The sequence below is a fragment of the Osmia lignaria genome, chromosome 5 (genome assembly GCF_051020975.1).
Source record: "Osmia lignaria lignaria isolate PbOS001 chromosome 5, iyOsmLign1, whole genome shotgun sequence".
NCBI classification, from domain to species: domain Eukaryota; kingdom Metazoa; phylum Arthropoda; class Insecta; order Hymenoptera; family Megachilidae; genus Osmia; species Osmia lignaria.
Window position 1 is genome coordinate 8,377,608 of NC_135036.1, and position 20,976 is coordinate 8,398,583.

The following is a 20,976-nucleotide window of genomic DNA, read 5'->3' on the forward strand; positions in this document are numbered from 1 at the left end:
TGACCACGCGTTTCGCGTGCTCGTTGAACGTTGCTTTTGCAACGAACACGAAGCCTTCTTCTCTACCGTTAAGACATTAACATTCAACTCATTAGCCCGACAAGCTGGACGTGATTATTGTCGTGACGTTTTAAGGATGGAGGGTACGATGAACTCCGTTGTTGAACAGCGTTACGATGTTAGAAGAGAAGCGATTCGATGCGCGAAACGTTTTTTTAATTAGATCAGATTAGAATATTCGAATGATTCGAGTATCGTTGAGGGAAATATGGAATTGAAAGGATACAGAAATGGCTACCTGATTGCCCGCGCAACTACTCTACTGTCGCGTTTCCTTCGAGTTCTTTGACGCCGTTATTTCATCAAGCACTAAAAAATGCCCAAATGACATTTATAGTGATAAATAGGTTAATGTAGTGGAATTGCCGGCCAGTTTGAAATTTACCGTTCGCTGGTGAATGTCGAACGCACATGGCGAGATAGATAAATACCCGTTGGGTAATTCAGGGTCGAGGTTTGAAGCGTGTCGCTTTTTATCGCGTAACGACCCGTTTGTTCTCGTTTCACGATCGTCCGCGTTTCCCACGTTCGCTGATCGAACGCGATCGTTCGGTTTTGCATGTTTAGGTAATTTGCATCTGCCTTACGTTGCTCTTTTTTTCTCTCCTGGAATTGTGACAAAGTTCGTTTGGGTCATAGAGGAGCACTCTTCACGGTCCGTCCTTGGTCGTTTAAATATCAAACAAACTTTTTCTATTCAAAGCAGCGATCTGTTCTATTCGAGAAGAACTCTAACGCGTTTAGCAAGCTGAAAAGCTGGTATTTTCTTGAAATTGTAACAACCACTATTCCATCCACGGTTCATCGAGTTTCTCGTGGTTCGTCGACCGATAAAGTCACGACTGGTCCAGCAATGGCCACGTGGGTTGCTGGAAAGAAAGCTGAGTATCGCTGGTTTGCAAGAAACCAGGGAAAGAGGAACGGCTAAGCGAATGCCAGACATATTATACAGGGTGTGTCTGTGTTGTGTCGCGATGCGGTCTGACCGCATTGCAATATTATCTCCATATGATATTTCGTAACTCGAATTTTTGTGTATTACTTTCTGTTACCATTCGATCGAATTCTTTTTGTATCAAGTTATACCCGCGTTTATAGTTAATCGCGTGAAAATCTGTTAACGAGGCTGGAACGAGTCTTGATACCTTTCGAACAGGTGTTACTACTTCGGTTGCAATGTATGTTTCTTGGTTTTTAGAGTTGTTATGGTGTCCTACTTTACTTTAATTCTTGATACTACATAATATGTCACTCAGTTGGTATTTTCATTGCAAAGTGTTAAAATATTGATATCCTGGAATAGTAGTTTCTGTTCAGCCTTTGAACAAGGATTTCAACTACCAGAAGGAAAGAATAATTCCATTCACCGTTTGGCTAATTTTCTCGATTTCTTGCCAATCGCTCGGTGTTTCCTGTTTCCATGAGCAGCAACACCAGCCCGTGAATTTACGATACTGCAACTCGACCGGTGCAGTTAGGTCTGATAGATAGTCTGAATAGCACAGCAGTAGCACGCAGGGCGTGGCCATAGTTGCACGGTTCCTTGGAACAACTTGTATCGCGTTCCGAACCACAGACAATGTTCAACGATCACCTGTAATTTGTTACTATTGCAACGAGAAAATTACACCGATTCTTAAGAAACAAAAAGACAGAGGACAGGTAGAAATTTTCGATTCTTCTAACGTTAACGTTATCTACACAGTGTTGATGTAAGTCTAATTCTAGAAAATATCTCTTAGGAACAGTCTCTTTGCATGCACTGAATACTCCTCCTTTGAGTAAAATTATATATCATTAGTGTTTCTTTTATGTCAAGAGTAGAAGATGTTTGTCGAACTTATTGTGATAGCGTGAAAAGTTTCTTAGGATCTTAAGCTTTGCAAATAATTGGTTCAAAATAATCCTGTGTACAAGGCTAAATGGCAGAAAGGAAATATAATAACGGAACACCTGTTAAGTATTATTAAAATATTTTCAATAAGCAAGTAACAGCTGTGGCCATTGAAGCACCTCGAGGCAGCTTCACCTTGAAACACGATTCCTCGCGTTGAAATTTGTTACGTCTTAGGAGGAGGGTAATTGTCAAATGGTAACGGTACCTTAACCAAGTTACGCTTCATTATCGTTCAGTCACGAAGCCATGAAGTGAAATTTTGTCACGTTCTGCACGTGGGCAAGAATCACATCGAATGAGTTCGATGATCGTGAAGGTTTCCATCGGGTAGACGAGAAATTTTCCTTGATTTTCTTGCCAATTACCGGTTCACGTGGCTATGGAACGCAGAATGCCGGCAGGCGCAAGGATTTCGACGCTCAACGAACGAGCTTTCTCTTCCATAAATCCAACAGCGTAATTCTTGAACGCTCTAACTTGCGAATTTTACGCCACTCGTTTCTATTTTAACGCTGGTTCCTGTGAAAAACGAAAGTCGAACAATCTTGCGTTGTTTCACAGATAATGAACTTTTGCTCAGAAGACTTCAAGAATTTTTTTTCTTTTTCTTATTTTTCGGTGGGAAAATAGAGAGAAGACTGAGATATCTGTAATAAACCTTTGTTAACATTTCCTATATCTATCTTTTTCTCATAGAGCATGAGAATTTGTGGAAATATCATTTCTGGAAATCTATAATCCTTCGATTAACATAAGTAAGATCAGGATGAATTCAATGTACCATCAGGGATTCAATTCACAATGTTTTCTTCTTTTATTTATAAGAATGTATTATAAAGTTGGCACACCATTCGAGGTAATATTTAATTTAATCTACCTACGAAAAGCGGTGAAGCGAAAACTAGGAGTAAAAAATTAAAATTCATCCCACGTGTCACCTTTTTCCCTGGGTTTACAAGAATCCTGGGAAGAAGACCTTGGGCGTCTGGTTCGTGTAAAAAAGATGCAGGCTTAAAGGTTAAAATATAAGAAATGAAGGTACCAAAAGTTAAGAATGGATTGTGAATGTGAAAATAATTGTACAACCTCATCGCGAAGGTTAAAAGATCTAAGGACATGAGAATTTTTTTCCTGTTCTTTAACCAGCAACTATGAAGATCGAAGTAACCGACACGAAGACGAAGAACGTAACGTCAGATGAGATTTAATCTGCGAATCCGAGGCTTCCGTTTCCACGTTTACCATAGCACGCGTCGATGTATGCGACAGCTCACTGAGCAGAACGAAAATCGCGCGAGTTCTGCCGCTGGAAGAAGCCAAAGGGAAGAGAGTACCGTTCGGCATCGTGTGCTTGAACGCTCGAAATAGAACAAAATGAAACGACAGAAAATATATTGTATATATCGCGTTGCTTCTTCCTCTTGCGTTCAACGAAACAACGCAACAATTAACAATTCTTATTTCATCGCATTATTATATAAACAGCATAATCCTTTCCTCGTTTTGCCACGTAATTCTTTTCTTTTTATAGACTGTAGAGAGAGTATCCCATTAATTTTGTGCTTGAATCGACCGGACGCCATTTTTTAAATTAAAATTTACAGCGAATAAAAAGGAAATGGGGTTCTTAGTTTTACGAGGAAAGAATTATTTCAATCTCCTGAGGAAATTGCAATTCCTCCACGAAACGAATTAAAAACATCCTTTGTTCCCTGAAAACGAACCATATTGGAACTAATCTAGCCTCGTTAGAACCTGCTTCTCATTATCGCCTCGATTAAATTTTACTGGAACCAGGCCATCGATTCTTCTCTATCCATTCCCATCGTCGGATCAACGAGAGAAAGATTCTCACAGAAAGTTTCACCGAAAATACCGATTCTCGAGTCTGGTACAAAGCCTGTCTTCAACAACGTCCATACAGCTGTGCCCTATTCTCTTTATACCCAAAAAACCTGCATACTTTCAAAATAATGAGATTACCGTGGGACATATTATAATCTCAATAATTACTAAATTTTAGTCTTTCAATATTATCACTTCATATCATTAGTAATGTTATTCCAAACATTTTTCCCTTTTTCTTTCATCAATTATTAAATTATTTTACACTTGAAGCGTCCGTGTCACCGATTACCTCCACGCCGATCAACGTGTTAAAAATTATTCTTTCCAACTCACGTCTGACTCCTTTTATATTATAAAGAAACTTACGTTTGTTTCTCCTACGATCCACGTCGCGATCCTTGTCCAGGGTACATGTACTCCACAGAAAGTGTCCGCGCGCGAGTCGACAATCTTTCACTGCACAACCGCGTGTTTGGAGATGAGCACAATTAATAAATAACAAGATACGAGTGACGGGTATACGTGGCCACCAAAAGATCAACGAAAATCGGCGGAAAAAGATGAACTGAAACGGAAAATAATAGCAACAGAAAATTTGATTCAGGGTCACGGAGCTCCTTCCCTCCGGCCCACCGTTTCGAGACTGAGGAACCCGGTTCTCTCTCTCTCCAGGTGAACGGAGCTGGTTACCTGAGTAAGAGCCTTCTCCTCGAGGCCTTTGTTAGTGAAAAAGAGAGGCGAGATAGAAGGAAAAGGAAGGAAACGCGAGGAACGTAGGCGCAGCGTGGCGGAGAAGAAAACGATGGAGGTGGAGGGCATTCGGGTTGACTCGTGGCGTGAACGAAAACTGCCGAGCTTGGTTCATTCCTTGTTTGTTTATCGGCGTTGAAAATGCGCCGCCTTTTAACTTCTCGATGCGTTTCGATGTGCTGGCATTTTTAGCGGTGATCGTCGTGTCACTCGGAAATTTAAACTTTAACTTAAACGCCATGCGACTGTGTTGCATAGAAATGGGATCCAGGTATTTTACAGTCAGTCGCTCTAAATAATTCTAAATATTTATAAATACTTAGGGAATTATAAATCGTCTTAAAAATTAGAGGTATTATAATTGTCCTCTCAAGAATTCAAAATTTTATATATATATAGAATGTCATTACTCTGACACTATCAGTTGCATATAATTGAATTAGTTTCAATAAAATATCAATGACGGAGGAATTCAAACAATCGAAGATAGCTCGACTCGCAATCAGTTCGATCGGATCGAGCGAGCGGAGACACCGATGCTTGCATAAGAAAGGTCGCCCGGTGAGTTGAACGCATAGTCACTCGACTATCACCAGATGTCTTCTCCCCGTGTGTAGCAACGAAATAACTAACTAAATTTATATAGTGAGTGACTGCATGTTTTAATTATTAATCAATTCAATCTGTTTTTTCCATTTCCTCCTTCATAAAGTTATGTGTTCAGGTTTCTCCAACTTCAAGCTTCTGTTTTTGAGATATATTCAGATTACAGAGAAATGATATTTCCAGAAATGGAAATTCAATGTAATAAATCGTGAACGTACTTGGTAAATTCTTATAAGAAAGGCTTAACTCTAATTTCGATCTACGAAGTGGGAAAATGATGATTCTTGAATACACATTGAACATTCCTTATTATTCAGTCTTACACGAGAAAACAGAATGAAAGTAGCGATAGGAAAGAAGATTTCGCGATAGAATTTCATAGAAATTCATGTTGGACGATGCAGAATAGGGTGCATCGTTGCACGTATCTGGAAACCACGTCATAAATAGCCCGAGGCGAATGGCTCGTGCACAACTTTAACCTGGCCGATTAATTTCTGGCCTAACAGGATACCTAACAGCCGGTTGCTTGAAATACTGAGATCACTAGATACGTAGTCCACGACTAATTGCATAACGGGCAGAGCGAAATTTTTCAACAACAGGTAATCTATGTGTACCAACGTCTGTAGGACGTCGAGCCGAGTAATCGTGTCCACCTTTTTAACCCTTTCGTCGAGAAGGTCGCGAGTTGTCCCAGTTCAATTCTCGCCGTCTCACTGGAATATGTGAAAGGGAATACTTTGGAACAATCTTAAATTATTTCATTATTCAATCTCAAATATAGGATTTTCCCAGTCTGGAAACACTGTTCGTTTTGCATCGTCGGTTAAGTACTTTCTCAACTTTCTTCTGTTGTATTGATAGGAACGAGACGTATAAATCATTCTCTTGTAATTTCTTCGGAAGATTCGTACAAAATGTTTTAATTCTTCATCGTCCCATTGCGTCACCTGTAAACGTAGGTTTAAATAAAAATTTATGACTAACATTCATTTTTTTTTCAGGTGCGGGCATCACCATGAAGATATCCGGTATGGAATGAACGAGTGGATGACGGTTTGAGTGATTATCCAAGGTATTTGATTCATCTTTGTTACGTTACAATTTTATTTCTGAAATTAAATGTTAATCTCAGCAACCCTTTATTCGAGGGTTAATTATTCGACCATTGACAAAATATCATTTCATTAAAAAATTTCTTCGATCAGAGTGTTCGATCGGGCCCGATTTAGGTCTCCGACATTCTTTGACTGAACGAGGAGGCGCACATTCTCGAGCATGTACTCGAGGATAAAGAGGTCGTCGTAAATGCCCCGACGTTAATTTGCCAGCAGTTTTGTAGGACACGAATGCAAGGTGGGACGAGGGAAAAGAGTAAAAGAGAAAGAAAGAAAGAGACTGAGGAGCGGCTCTCTTGTACAGCCTTGTTCATCAAGGTAGCACACGTTATAGCACGGACGCACGTACACATGTACACCTGTACGCGGGCCGGACAACGCGTTTCGAACGGTTTCTCGCGCGGGTCGACGTCCTGCCAAAACTGCCTAATCGTGTCGCCACGCTTGCACATGCCGTCCAGTTGGGGGACAAATTCAAATCAGCTACTTTTGTCCCATTCGACGAATGGAATCTCGAAAGGCAATCGTCAGCAATTTCAAAAGACACTACTAATCTGTGTAATTTGAAAGCTAACTCACGCTGGAACGCAAGGTTCTTTGTTTATTCTTCACGATAAGTGTGCCCGTCACAGTGACTCAGAACGAACCTGTTGGAATTGGGAACGGAATCACGGAAATTTCAAGGGAAAAGCTTCCGTCTAGGTGTACGCGCCAAGAATGAAGCACGCTCGTTTAATAACTGTATACGTTGAACAGCGATGCATTCGAATAGTGCAGACGGATTTCTACGATTCACGCAGTGCAAACACCTTCGGGCGATTATCATATTTTCTCCTAATCAGTCGAGTGTTTCCTTTTTCCTAACGAACTTCGGTTCTCCGTTTTTCCTTGGTATTGTAACAGTCGAATGCAATTGTAGATGAAATCGTGAAGGAATCAGAGAAGCTCCGGATGCGGAAAAGCTGGCTTACCTATATTCATCGAGCAGGCGAAATCGTTCGCGACGCGTGAACGCTTCACGCATCGGCAGCGAGCGAGCGAGCAGTCAGGCTCCGATACCGTTACACTTGGCAGCTTCCTGCCGCTCGGACTACGGCCTCCATCAGCCTCTGCTCGCCTCGCCTTCTTGCATACTTATAGTGCCTTTTCGGTATCGTCATTGTCACCTACCAATGGCACACGCTCACCTATACCGTAATCCGGACGAACGTTAGCCGTTTCATGCCCGACCGAGGAATTCTTTCATCCATACCTAGCTTCGTAAAGATGGAGAAAGCGTGTATCATAAGATGACGATCAAACGCTTGGGAATGGAACGCTGAAGGCCGATAGCGTTCGATGATAATTAATCGAATGATTTCCTCTTTGACTCTATTCAGAGGAACATTCAATTAAGGTGGAGCTAATTGATTAAATCTAAGTCAGGTTCAGGTACTCAAAGATCCATTTACGTTGCTGATTTCTTTTCGACATTTTTGCCCTCTGCAGTTTCATTTTCTACAGGTAGCCTTTTCTCTTCCCACCCTTTTGCAACGATTAACCACGTTCCGATGTTTCGTGTTTCAAATTACACCCCCCGATAGTTTCTCCTTTAACCCGTCGGAACGTTCAAAAGTCTTCTTGAGATTACTCGAGGAAAAGGTACTGTCCAAACGATTTCGACCTCTATCGATCTTTCTCTCGGAGAGACGTCGATGCAGAAGGAAACGAAACACCTCGGGCGGTGAAGCAAGCAGTCGAACGGTACTTCTTGGAACGAAATTACACGTACTCATAGTAAGCCGCGTTGATTACATAATCGGCGCGTTGCACGAGCCATCCGAAGAAATGTTGCTCGTTGTTGGTTAGCCTGGCGGCCATCTTTGCGGTCTTCTCGAACCTACGCGATCATAGATGCGTCAAGGTTTCTTTGTTCCTCGCCTTTATTCTTGTTTCCTTCTTTTCTCGCGTAATCGACGTTCAGGAAGCATGTAATGCGATTCGAGATCACTGTACTTTGCGTTGTTCCTTGAAAAACGATCACCATCGATGCCTCTTTACATCCTCGGTAAGAAAATTGATCGTAAACTTGCCGGTTTGTCAAATTTTTATCAACTGGAATTTGACCGAGGAATGTTATAACTTTGAAACTATGGGTAACGGTTAATACCGCAACTTGGAATTTCTTTGGAATTTTTTAATTCATGAATTCTAACGAATCCTTTACTCTGTGTTATCAAATCGTAAGAAATCGTGGGCCATCGATTGGCAAATACATCGTGGATCACGTTCGCGACAACCGTACGAATTAGTCAGTCAGAGAATGTGAATGGACGAGTGTTTTCCATCGATTCTCGAGGCGTGAAGGCAGCTCGCCAAGAGGAGCAGGGCGCAGTCGTTTACCTTCAACGGCTGCGACCCCATTTGTAACATTCTTTACTCCCCTTCTCTCCGTAATCAACAGTTGCTTTCCTTTTCTTTCTTCTTTCCTTCTTTTCCTCGTCGAAGACAACGCGAACATTGCGTAATTCAGCTTTTAATTTCGATGGGATTGGTCGAATGAATCAATATGCTGATTCGTTTGATATTATTATGATTTGCAATGTAACTTGACACGATCTTACAAATTTAACCTAATTAGATGATCAAAAAGATCAAAACAGTTTGTAGGGTTTTATTAAAATCACGTAAGAATTATACTTTTTAATGCAAATATTTTTATTGAAAAATATTACAATGTTGTTCTATAATAAATACAAAATAAATTACAAATTATTTGATTCGATGATGATAGAGTTTTAAACGCAATCGACGAACGCACGATGGCAAGTATCATTGGATTCGACTAAAGTGATCATTGATTTGTCGTCTTTTAATGTCATCCACAACCAATTGTTTAGTCTGACCAAGTAAAATTCGTTTCGTCTTGGTAGCATCGGTTCTTCAGTGATCACTGTATCGTTGTTAACATCTCCTGATGTGTATCCCATTGTTTTGCATAAATTTGTTGCCTCTTCCTGTGACGAGATAGGGTTTGGGAAACATTCTGTGTGCCATACACCATAACTTCGACTAATTATTTCTCCAGATCCATCACTGTAATCAATTTACACAAGATTTGGTATTATCACTCCAGTTTCATAATTATTATATCCATTTCTCGAAGTAATATTCTAATTTACCTGTCATTTGAAAATCGTTTTAACATTCTGCATGTTGCTTCGTCTTCACCCTCTATGCAATCTCGATCTCCATCGCAAATAAATTCCTGAGGGATGCAAGTATCGTTGCCAGTGCTCCTGTTAAATATTTTTGTACATTTTATTCGAATTTAAATGACTCTTCAAATTTTTAATGAAATATTGCAATGTAAGCTCTTTCTTACGTTCTACATTTGAGACTGTCGTCTCTGCAAGGACACAATTCTGGAGATTCATCAGTTTTATCGTAACAGTGACGTACACCGTCACATAATCTCCCTGGGTTTGTTAACTTCAGGTACTCTGCACAGGTGCATATCATTGGTTCGTCCGATGCATCGGTGCAATCTGGTATTCCGTCACAGAATGCACTTTTGTCCACGCATGCTCCATTTCTGCATCGTAATTCCGATTTCAAGCAATCTGTCAATTAAAAAATATACAGTTAATCAATTTTTCTATTTCCATATTTAATAATGAAACTTTTCATACTTACTGCAACCTTCTACAGTGTTCTCGCAATTTTTCCGAAATTCTTCGCAGTATTTTGGATTCTCATCTGAGTGATCCCGACAGTCTAGAACTCCGTCACAAATTCGATCTTTCGGAATGCATTCTCCAATGCTGCACCGGAAACCATCGCAAGTTGCCTCGATCGATTGCCTCTTCCCATCTAATTCAACATTTCACGTTAATTAGAATTTCATTTTTCAAATTTTTTTGTGTAATATGAACGTACCCATAGCCTCTACTAAGTAAGGATTTATGTGATCGATGGCTGTTAAAGTTTGAGGATCCCGGAAACTGCAAGGACCCTTGTGATCCTGGAACGTGGCCGCAGGGTACCAACCTTTTCTACCTTGACAAAATACCACTCCACTCCAATCTGACGTTTGATCCTCCTGAAAAACGAGTAGAAATTCTATATTCGAATAATCTTATAAAACTCACAATTAATTGCACATCAATTGAAGGAAATTTACCGAGCATTCGGAGATCTTATTATTAATAAAGCATCGATGACAACTTTTGCAATTTCGCAAAACAGTTTTCAAGAAAATCGACTGAGTTTCGTATTTCTCGTTAGTTCCAACAGCCACACAGGTGTCGTTCATTCCTGGCAAATATATCCTAAAACATGTTCAATAATTAAAATAATTGAAAGGTTAATGAAATTAATCAAAAAGTGTACTCACGTTTTATCGAGGAACAGAGGTTGTACATGACGACTGACATTCACGCGACGTTTTAAGTGCAGTAGGATAGACTGTGAATTATTCACTGGTTGTAGTTCATCGATAATCGACACCTGTTGGTGAGGACCATCCACATGGCGAAATAATGGGCCATAGCCAAACACAGCTGTAACGTAATTTTGATCCAGTCTGCAAATGAACGATTTAATATTTTAATCAAGATTTCATTTACGAAACGAATTTCCAATTTTCTTCTGATTTTTGTCATTCTTTAATAATGACTGATTTGAAAATAAATTAACTTACTTGATGTTCTCGAGGCATTTCGAAGCAGACAGCAGCCAGCTGTGATCCAACAGCAACGCCGGGCAACGATAGTCTCCGTCGACAAAGATGGCGGCAAGCCACGGCCACAGGTGAATGTGGTTTCCGGTGCTGGTATCTATAGTCAAGTATGTGCTTATACTACCACTCAGAACCGGTGTGCAGCGAATGTAAAGTCCTGGACAGGTTTCGTTCTGCTCGTTTACAGAGACGGTTGATGGAATATTTTGTTGCGTTTCGTTTTCCTCCTTCCACCGTATCGTTTCTAATTCTGAGTTTTTCACGGTGATCGAATGGGAAAATTTTAAGCCCCTTTAAGTAAAAAAATTTTCATTAAGAAAAATAAGGTAATTAAGACTATAGGCAAGAATTGCTTTAACAGAGACTCACGCAAATCCGAAATATTCGCACATATTTTGTCCAATAAGTATGGCAGTCGATTGATTTCTATGCATTCTAGGACGATGGCACGTCGGTCGCCATTTACCATCAATGTTTCTTGTAAGAGTGCCCTTTATGTTCAAGAATGGTCGCTCATCAGCGTCCAGGTACACGTGCTTGCCATCGGTCAACGTAACTATCAATAGAAACAATCATTCGGTAAAATAAAATGCTTCCATTTTAGAATCTTACTTCTGAAAATAACTCACAGCAGTCCAGTTCGTCTTCTTTATATTTGCAATCGAATTGTGTATCACATTTTTGGGACATCGAAATGCAAATGCCGCTCTTCTTACAGAAAAATTGATCCGCAGAACAGATCTCTGTAAAATAGGAATCTATGACATTTAAGGAGATTCGGAAAATATTATTAATATTACTTACCACAATCTTGCTCGTCAGTTTTGTCTTCGCAATCCAAATATCCGTCGCAAATCGCGTTTGGTTGAAAGTTTCGCAAATAATCTTTGCAAGTGCAATTCATTTCGTCCGTGCTGTCCTCGCAATCCACCTCTCTGTTGCATCTTTTGTTAATGAAAATACTCTGAAGCAACCTGTCAGATTTATTAGAATTTTCGTCAATTTTCAAAATCCATTAATCATTAATTAGTGTTTCGTTATTCTTCACCTTTCACACGTGAAAGTTATCGGAGCCTCCGTTGTCGTATCGATTTCTACAGAACTAGTTTCTGCATCATTAGAACTATGCGTTGTCAATTCATCAACGTTATCAAATTCCACTTCATTATTTTCCGTTACCGTCGTCAAAGTTCGATCGGTCGTATCAACTTCCTCGGTATCTAAAAAATTTTTCAATTAACTTCATTTATATTAAAAAGAAGAAATCTTATATTTAATAATCTACCATTTTTCAAAATTTGTTGAGATGCAGAATTATCTATGTTATTCTCTAATGGTAAAATAGTTTCGAAATCAGAATCAGAATCGTCGAATTTCCTGTAGAGTGGATGATTCCAATAAACGTTGCAATTAAGTTCATCTTCGCCGTCCAGACAATCGATTATTCGATTGCAACGAGCTTTGATAGGCAAACATTTGCCTAGACCGCCGTTGCAACTGAATCCTGGACACTTTGCCAATGGGGTTCGTTTCAGTGGAGGTATTCCACGACCATCTGAAGATTATAAACACAGTATTATCAGAAATCAAAATTTTATATACTCAGAAACTCACTAGAAATTTCTTGAATCCAACTGAGAAAGTAGCTGACTTTCGTATAAGCACCGGGTTCGGCTGGTCGACCACAGCCTTCTCCGTGGCTAACTATCCCAGCCACGTACCATTGTGATTCTGAATACGGATTTCTGGAAATAAAATCACAATGACCGAAATTAACGGAAGTTACTAATTAAAAAATTTCAAGATCAATATCTACACCATCCATACGAATAATATTTGAAATTAATTAATTTTCACCTGCACATCAAAGGACCGCCACTGTCCCCTTGGCACGCATCGCGACCTCCTTGAGGATATCCGGCGCAGACGACAGCCTCAGTTTGATCAGTCTCATACTTACATTTTTTTAATATCGGCACTTCGACTTCCCTCAAATGATCAGCTATAAAATCACCAAAGAAACATGAATTTCAATCTAATTCTTCTTCCGAATTAATATTCAAATCACTCACGATCTGGTCCATGTTCACTGGTAGCACCCCATCCAATAGCCAAGCAGGAGGTGTATGGTTCCGGTTGCCGCCGCCACATAGGGCCTAGAATATCTTCTTCCGGTAAACATACCGGTCGTACCCATCGATTGAAACGCAGAGGATCGTCCAACATGATCATCCCTATATCATTCGTCATGTCTTTGCTGTTGTAGCGTGGATACTCAATGGCGTACCGTGCTTTTCTGTATTGAGACATCGGGGAGAAAGAGAATCTTCGAAGCATCCCTGCTTGAATCTCGTAATAATGATTCATGTATCCGTCGACGCAATGAGCAGCCGTAAGAATCCACAATTCGTTTAAGATGATACCGCCGCAATGAAAGTTGCCATCCTTGTAAATGGCCACCAGGAATGGCCAAGCTTTCGGTTCACTAGCGCGTCCACCGACGACCCGCAATTGAGAGCCAACCAAATCATCTTCTTTGCTAACATTCCTACCTATTTCATTGGTTTGCAAATCAATATTTTGGTCGTCGTTCTTCGGGGTGGACGATGGTAAAGGATCTTGCGAAAGCATTGTAGTGCCGCAAAGAAAACGAGGACATTGCACGTAGACTGCTGTGTTCATGCAGGAGGGAATTAGTTTAGTTTCACCTTCGACTTCCGCCAGGTAAGAACCCTGATAAGCGTTATCCGGCACCGAGTGAATTTTCACTGTAGGCATTTCTCTGTAATGATTAATTAATTCTGTTGAGATTGTTTGTTCGTGGATTTGGAGTTTAATTTGACGTACTTTAGTGAGGGACCAATCTCAGAGACACATGCATCCTTGGCCCAAGAATCAATTGCTGTGCAGACGGGGTACCATTGACCCTTGTAATTCTTGTGCAGGTACCCTTCGGTGTAACCGATCGTGAATACCTGATTAATTTCAATTTTGATTAATGAGAGATTAGGGACAGTGTTGATAGATTAAATTAAATTGTTACATTTTTGCCCTCGATGTAAGAGGGTGTTAGTATATTGCAGTCTTCTTCATCCTTCCCATTGGCGCATTGTTTTATACCATCGCAGCGTTGGGATAATGGGACACAATTGTCCGCTGTGTATCGCTTGTACCAGTCGTTGCAGCTGAAGGAAGTCTTTGGGCAACCTGAAATTAAAAATTAAGAAAATTTTAATTCAACAATGCGCGCTTTTGAAACAGTAATACTAATGCCATCTGATGGCGAACCTGGAAACTAACAAAATAAAAAATTATATTTTGTTTGCATAAAATAAATTACTATCGTTAGTTGATTCAATTTTTGTGTCCATAATGATTCACTTGTGCCGGTACGAGTTGATTATTATGTTAGGAAAGATAATTTTCTGCTCACCACTAGATGGCAGTAGCAGTACCTTCCTCAAAGCGCTCTTTATTACAAATTAAAAAACATATAAAAATAAGACTTGCGCAATGATTATGAAATTAATTGCTTCTCTCTTATTTCTATGTAAATTATTACGTTTCAATTATGAACATGAGGAGTAAAAGGAAAGTCGCGTAATCAAAGAAGCAGTGTACTTATGAAAGAACTGTAATTTACATTAATTAATCTTCAAAAACGCGCATGGTAAAAGAAAATGACATGAGACTTTAAACATGAGAATCTTTTCACAAACTTTAAGGATCAAAGTAAATGTATTTATATTATTTATTTAACTCATTAATTTTTACATAAATATCTAGTCAGTGTTATAGTGTTAGAGCTAGAAATCTTAGTAGTATTAAAACAGATGTGCATCAACTTACCCAGACAACCCAATTCGTCTTCTCCATGAGGACAATCAAAGTAACCGTCGCAAAGTCGCTCCTGGGATATCCTGTCCCTACAGGAACATGTGATTTCATCACTAGAGTCCATGCAATCCACCTGACCATCGCACCATTGCGACCTCGGTATGCACTTCTGTCCATCTCCGCATCGAATCATGTTGAACGGACATGGCTTTGAATATCCTATTGTTCCAGAAAACACTTAGCATATTAAGTGGTAAATAGGTTTAAATAATAATTATCGCAGTATTCTTACCAGACAGCGAAGACTCCTGACCATCGGTACCCTCTTTCCCATCATCTTCTTTCTCCGATGAAATCGAGGATCTCTGATACTCTGATACTCCAGGAATGGCTGGAAATTGGAAGGTCGGGGCAGGAATATAAGTGCAATAATAGGGAGGCTTTGGATTCGCACCACCACTGGGTGACTGATGTCCAGGGAATATCGGATAACTCTGTGGTCCAGGACCAGTAGGTCCAATCCTCTGACCACCAGGGGTACCGAAATTTCCTGGGAACGATGGCACAGGTAAAACTTGAACATTCTGTGCCTGTACTTGAAAATAGTTAGGAGCTTGATTCATGGGATTTTGAACGTTAGGCCTCTGCTGAGACATGGGGATCGGGTAGGGTGCTCCTGGTGAGGACGCCGGGTACATGGTTTGACCTGGAGCAGACTGTTTCACGGGACCATTCGCTGGTGGTCCGTAGAAGCAGACCTGATAAGGCATCCAAGACATGGTTGGGGTCAGCTGCAGTTGTTGGGTCGATTTCATGGTCTCCGCAGTTGGGATCATGCCTGGACCCGAGTCCATGGTTCCTTTGTTTTGCAGCTGGTCGCTAAAGATGATTCTTTCTTTGATGTTCAGATAGTTCGACTTTCGGGAGCTCTTCGGGGCTAAAAATAAATCACTAGTTACATGGTATAATATCTATTGAACGGTGGTAATAATTCATGATGCCTTTAGAATTCAAACTAGGGGACAACGTAATAAATAATGCATCTACCGTTTTCACCGTCCCTTTCCGAAGCGTTCCAATCACCGCGACCTTGGTCCGAAGGATGCATCGAAGGATGCACTGTGTTATTCGCAATTTCCGTCGCGTTGTCTCTGTCTAGCTCGATCGTCACGTTCATGGTAATCGTAGTCTGCTCCGTGTCATCGATTTGGTTCGTCAGGGCCGTCGCTTCTTCCGTTTTCGACGTCACTGATGCACTTGTTGTTGCATTAATCGGTTCCTTTTCTGGCGATGTCGATTTATGTTCCTTCGAAGGTTCATAAAAAATCGACACTGTTGAATGTTGAACCTCAGGTTCAGTAGATGTCATTGAATTACTACTCAAATCATTATCCAACAAATTATTGACAACGTCAACGTTCTTCTTAATCTGAGCCTGATCAAAGTGCTCTTTCATCGTTTGATTATCATTTTCTTTGGCTGTTTCATTGTTGAACAATGTGGAATCATTTTTACATTGAAGACATTTGACCAATTCTACGAATTTCGACTTGGTCCCGTTCGTTTCTAAGGAAGAGTTCCCTAGGAGAACATGCAAATGAGGCAAGCTGATGTTCACGATGCTGACGATACTCAGCATCGAATTCATGATGGTCTTGCAGTGTTTCATATTCTGGTTACACGGGCTCGTATTAGTGTTACGTTTCAGACGGCTTTGATCTATTTGTAACAAGATCGCGCGCAATTCAGGAGTCATATCCGGTATCTGCTGGCTATAGAAATACTCTTGTAAATCCTGATTATCCGATTTTGTGGTTTGTTCCTCTGGTATCGATTTATTCAAAACAAATTCTTCTCGTGGCTCGTATTGATCATTAGTTGATTCCATTTGAATTTGTTGGATTCGAAAGAAATAACCTGAGGAAAATTAAATTTTATTATTTAACATCCATGAGATCCTTTTCTCTCGTTTCGCAAAATTAACGTACCCGACGTGACAGTTAAATACCCCATGAATACGGCAAAGCAGATAATTAATATCGCGAACAGAAGCTCCTTTAAATGCGAAAATTTACAACGTTTCACGCGTTTGTTGCTGCCGTGTTCCGAGTCGAGCCTCGAATTACCTGAAATTGAAATTGAAATTGAACGAACGTCAACGAAATGCCGTATACATATTTCATGATTGGATCAAAGCGCATAGAAAGGTAGCGAAGATACATGGTCGAACGAATGCGAGCAAGAAATATTAATGAATTTCCGCACCATCGGCTTGAAGAACCTCTCCAGAAATCGGCGCGGTCAGATTCACGTAGCATTGGCCGTCTATTATCGGCAGATGTTCCTGTTTCTTCTGTTTCGAATCCATGACGAATGATTTCCAAAAAAACCTGAATGAAAATGCGATATTTGAATATCTATTTTTATACTCTTCGAGATAGCTTCGGTCGAATATGCTAATATTTCACACGGTAGACGAACGCTTTGGACAGCAAGAAAGTTTCTCTATCATTAACTGCGTCCATCGGATCGTCTGAAGCTTCAGATTTCAGCGCAAAGTTGCATCGTATCGCGATTCCGTTTCCGGTACACTAGCTTCGGTATAGCACGCGTAAGAGATGGTACTCACGTTCGCAAGCTTTTAGAGCACCTTTCCTCGGCGAATCGTTTCCATTCGATGGACCGTGGACAACCCAGATATGTCGTTCGAAAAGTTGTCGCTGCCAATGGTCCGTGCTCTGGATGTCGCGGGCGTGAAATGACCCGTGGGACTCGATCGACTCGCTAAACTTTGTATCGAATGTGTCAGCAATACCTGTGTCGAATATCGTGTCCGTGAAATTTCATCATCGCGAACCGAGTGAACGACCCCTGAGCATTGAACTCCGCCTCCATTTTCAATTCAATTTTTATTTAGCAAAGTTACGAATGTTGCTGTTGTTAGTCAATTTTCTAGGTGTACTTTACAAGCTTTTCTTAAAGAATTGTTATGGGTAGTTTGAAAGTTTTAAATAGAAAAATAATATCTGAAGGAATTGCATAAAATTTGGAACATAAAAATGAAGATTAGTTTAATATTTTCTCCTCGTTAGAACCCTATTTTTCGACGGTTTATATTAATTATTAAAAATGTTCTTCAAAAAGCGATGAAATAGAAGAGTTCGAAATTTCCTCTTTTATTGCGAAATTCATCGATTTGCAAAATAAATGTTGGAACAAAAGAAACGGAACAAATAAACTTGTATTTCTGCTCATTATTTCCGCCATCGCATTTAGAGCGTAATAGGATCCATCCAGTGTCATCAATTTCTGCCAATTATTGCGTACATACACGCGTTTTTACGGGAATGCGCGAAATCAACGAATATTTCACGACAGAACGATTCAGCCATTCTATCGCATCTGTCTTCATGCGTTCCAAGTGAAACACGCGAAAATTTTAATTCCTGCCACGATATATGAAATTTCATTCTCGCCTCGCGTATATGAAATTCCATAAATTTCGGCTGACTGCGGAAAGATTTCTAGGTTGAATATTCAAAACGATATTTAATGGAATATTAAATTTAAGAGATTATCATTTGAAGTTTTTAAATTTTAATTTAGAAAAAATTCGTGAATTTGCACTGACGCAAAGATTAAATTAAATTTATACTCAAAAATTTGAAGAAAAGCATGTCTAGCGATAAGATTTCACACACGGTATGATACGTTCGTGAAATTCAGAGATAATTAAATTGAAAAAATTACGTGTAGACTTTAACTAACTGCACGCTGATTAGACACGTTTAATTTTACACGAAAAATTCTCTTATCCGCATAATTGGATAGTCTTTAAGTGTAAGCAGAATCATTATGGAACGAAAAGAACGGTGCTTCGGAGAAATGTTAATTGGATGAATTAAAACTGACAGCTGCGTTCTCAGTAAAACTATTCGAGCTTCCTGAAATACTTAATCGCAGTAAATAGTTCTTCTTAATGATGTAATAATTATTAAATAAGTATTTTTATAGAAATATCAAAATACAAATTTATGGCATTTGTACTGATATTAATTAAAATCCTTAAGAATGGCCTATCGACAGCAATCAAAGTACCAAAATGGCGATCAATGTCAGTGGTACCAAGGTTGCAGCTAACAATCACCATACAACAGGTTCGATTACGTGGAAATTATTTCAAGTATCGTAACACGAACATGCGTTACGCAATACACGGATGTTATTTTCATACTTTCTCCAAGTAGCGGTCAATAGTGACCGGCTAGATCGTCAAAAGTGACAACAGTCTCCTTTCGAACGTCAGTTCGACTAGCTTCCTACGTGTTTTTTCCTCTACGTCTCTCAATTCCCATAAATCAATGTGGCCTCTGGAAACCAGAGAACGTTCTATGATCTCGTTGTTCCGAGTAATTGTGCCATGCTAATCAAGTGTGACCCAGAAAGGAGACTTTCAAGGCTGTCGATCTAGTATCATAACAGCATTCAGATCAACACTAAAATGATAGCCATAAGCAGATAATTCGATGAAGGTTTCTAATAAAAATTTATTCTGATCATTTTTTAGTGTCTTCTCCATTGATCATTTTGTGTTGTAATTCTGTGTTTAGTGTGACGCAGAAATGGTACGAATTTTGTGAAAGTGAAAAGGAAAATGAAATGAACTGTTTTATTTTCTAATGCAATATGATAAATATAATTGATCTGTAACGATTGGTCATCAAGAATTTGCAATTTTCATTCATGAATTGTTATAAGGTTGACGTAGGTGCAGATATTGAAGTCAAGGTGAACAAGAAGTAGTGAAAAATTTTTTTATTTTTTTGTCTGAAGCCTTTTACTGAATAGCCTCGATTCAAAAGGCTTTCTCGTTTTCATTTACATGATCGAGATAGCGATGTTTTTGTAAAGACGAGAATAATGTTCTGTTACGAAATCTTTCCTACTGGACTTCGGTCAAAGGTGTCATCCGTTGATTAGTTCCATCAAACTCATGAGTTTCTGATGTACATAATTAATCTACAATGATGGATGAATGATGGACGAGGAATTTCCTTATTTTTTATTTTTTATTATTGCAAAACGTCCATCTCAAAAGTGAAGAAAGAAAAGTTTTTGTGATTTCATCACAACGAGCCTTTACAGAATTTCCCGCGATATCGAACGATTTCTGATAAAGTCCACCCGCACAAAGACGGTGTTACGGAATCTTTGAAAAGTTGGAGTCAAAGCGGTGAGACGCTTTGATGACTCTTCGGATAAGAAGAGACGAGGCGCGTAACCGTCTATGAATCCCTGGGCTGAACGAACAGAGTCGTGACGACACGACGAGACATCAGTGTGCACCATGAGAATAGCCGTAGGATCGTTTCCGTTTTCCCCTTCTCGAACGGCTAGCCACGCTAGCCCGAGCGTATTTGATGCTCGAACAACGGAGTCTTCGTGGTGACGGACTGTGCTACTGACCAGCTATTATCGTGCTCTTACTCTTACATTAGTCTTGATCCATCGATCACGATCTCGCGATCCCGCACGCGAATTTCACTAGTATACGGGTGGAACTAGTTGGCATGAGTTGGCTGTTCTAAACAGCGTGAGTACAATTTTCTAATTCATGGATTTCAAATTTTCACTGTGATTTCTTGAGTGACTAGGTCATTAGCACCGGAGAAATGGGTATTGTAATTAATGATTTAAGAAATAAGTATGCTTTCTTGTCAAACAAAGGTGTTAATAAATTAATATCGAATTAATGATCGAATTTAATCAAAACATTATTTCAATTCCAAAATGTACCAATACTTATTACTTCATTCGATAATCGTCGATTGCGTTACCTTATCATTTATCAAATTGATAAGAACATAGGTGTATACCTTATTAAAAGTTGACTCATTTGTATGTTGCGAAACAGTTTGATCGTATTTCTATTTATACTTAAGTGTTCGAGCACCAAGGTGTTTTTACTGCGTATCTGTGTTATTGTTAGTTGATCTGTCGGCTAGATAAGTTCTTTGTTCACGGCGAATATAATGAGTGTACACATTCTTCTTGGCCATTAGAACGTCGTTAGGTGACTCAGTACACGTTTGACAGAGGGAGAAGAATAGTTTCGTTTCAAGAATTGTTAACGTGAG

At 39.7% G+C, this 20,976-nt stretch overlaps 3 protein-coding genes across 7 annotated transcripts in view; 1 reads left to right on the forward strand and 2 right to left on the reverse strand.

The window, feature by feature from the left end:
• The window catches only part of uif (sushi, von Willebrand factor type A, EGF and pentraxin domain-containing protein uif), a 30,573-nt gene extending 26,112 nt beyond the window's left edge, over positions 1-4,461 (reverse strand). For both annotated transcript variants that reach the window (XM_034325250.2, XM_034325251.2), the window contains exon 1: positions 4,172-4,461. The gene's annotated coding sequence lies outside the window, so the exon portion shown is untranslated. The remainder of the gene's footprint in view (positions 1-4,171) is intronic.
• Positions 1-20,976, forward strand: part of CDase (neutral ceramidase) — a 74,737-nt gene that overhangs the window by 32,956 nt on the left and 20,805 nt on the right. The window contains exon 2 of one of the 4 annotated variants that reach the window (XM_076688297.1): positions 6,169-6,239. The gene's annotated coding sequence lies outside the window, so the exon portion shown is untranslated. Of the gene's footprint in view, positions 1-6,168; positions 6,240-20,255; positions 20,433-20,816; positions 20,972-20,976 lie in introns of those variants that run through there. The other 3 variants (XM_076688294.1, XM_034325260.2, XM_076688295.1) reach the window with 3 other exon arrangements.
• ndl (serine protease nudel) lies at positions 8,967-17,598 on the reverse strand. Its single transcript, XM_034325252.2, has 24 exons — positions 17,469-17,598; positions 17,105-17,229; positions 16,828-16,965; positions 15,887-16,756; positions 15,132-15,776; positions 14,852-15,058; positions 14,046-14,209; positions 13,850-13,977; positions 13,075-13,784; positions 12,860-13,004; positions 12,617-12,747; positions 12,288-12,557; positions 12,051-12,222; positions 11,807-11,976; positions 11,632-11,745; positions 11,372-11,558; positions 10,964-11,293; positions 10,658-10,846; positions 10,445-10,592; positions 10,201-10,363; positions 9,958-10,134; positions 9,647-9,884; positions 9,444-9,560; positions 8,967-9,357 (listed from the first exon to the last, which is right to left on the reverse strand). Exons 2-24 carry the CDS (start codon positions 17,205-17,207, stop codon positions 9,060-9,062), a joined length of 5,814 nt encoding a protein of 1,937 aa, XP_034181143.2. The 5' UTR covers positions 17,208-17,229; positions 17,469-17,598; the 3' UTR covers positions 8,967-9,059.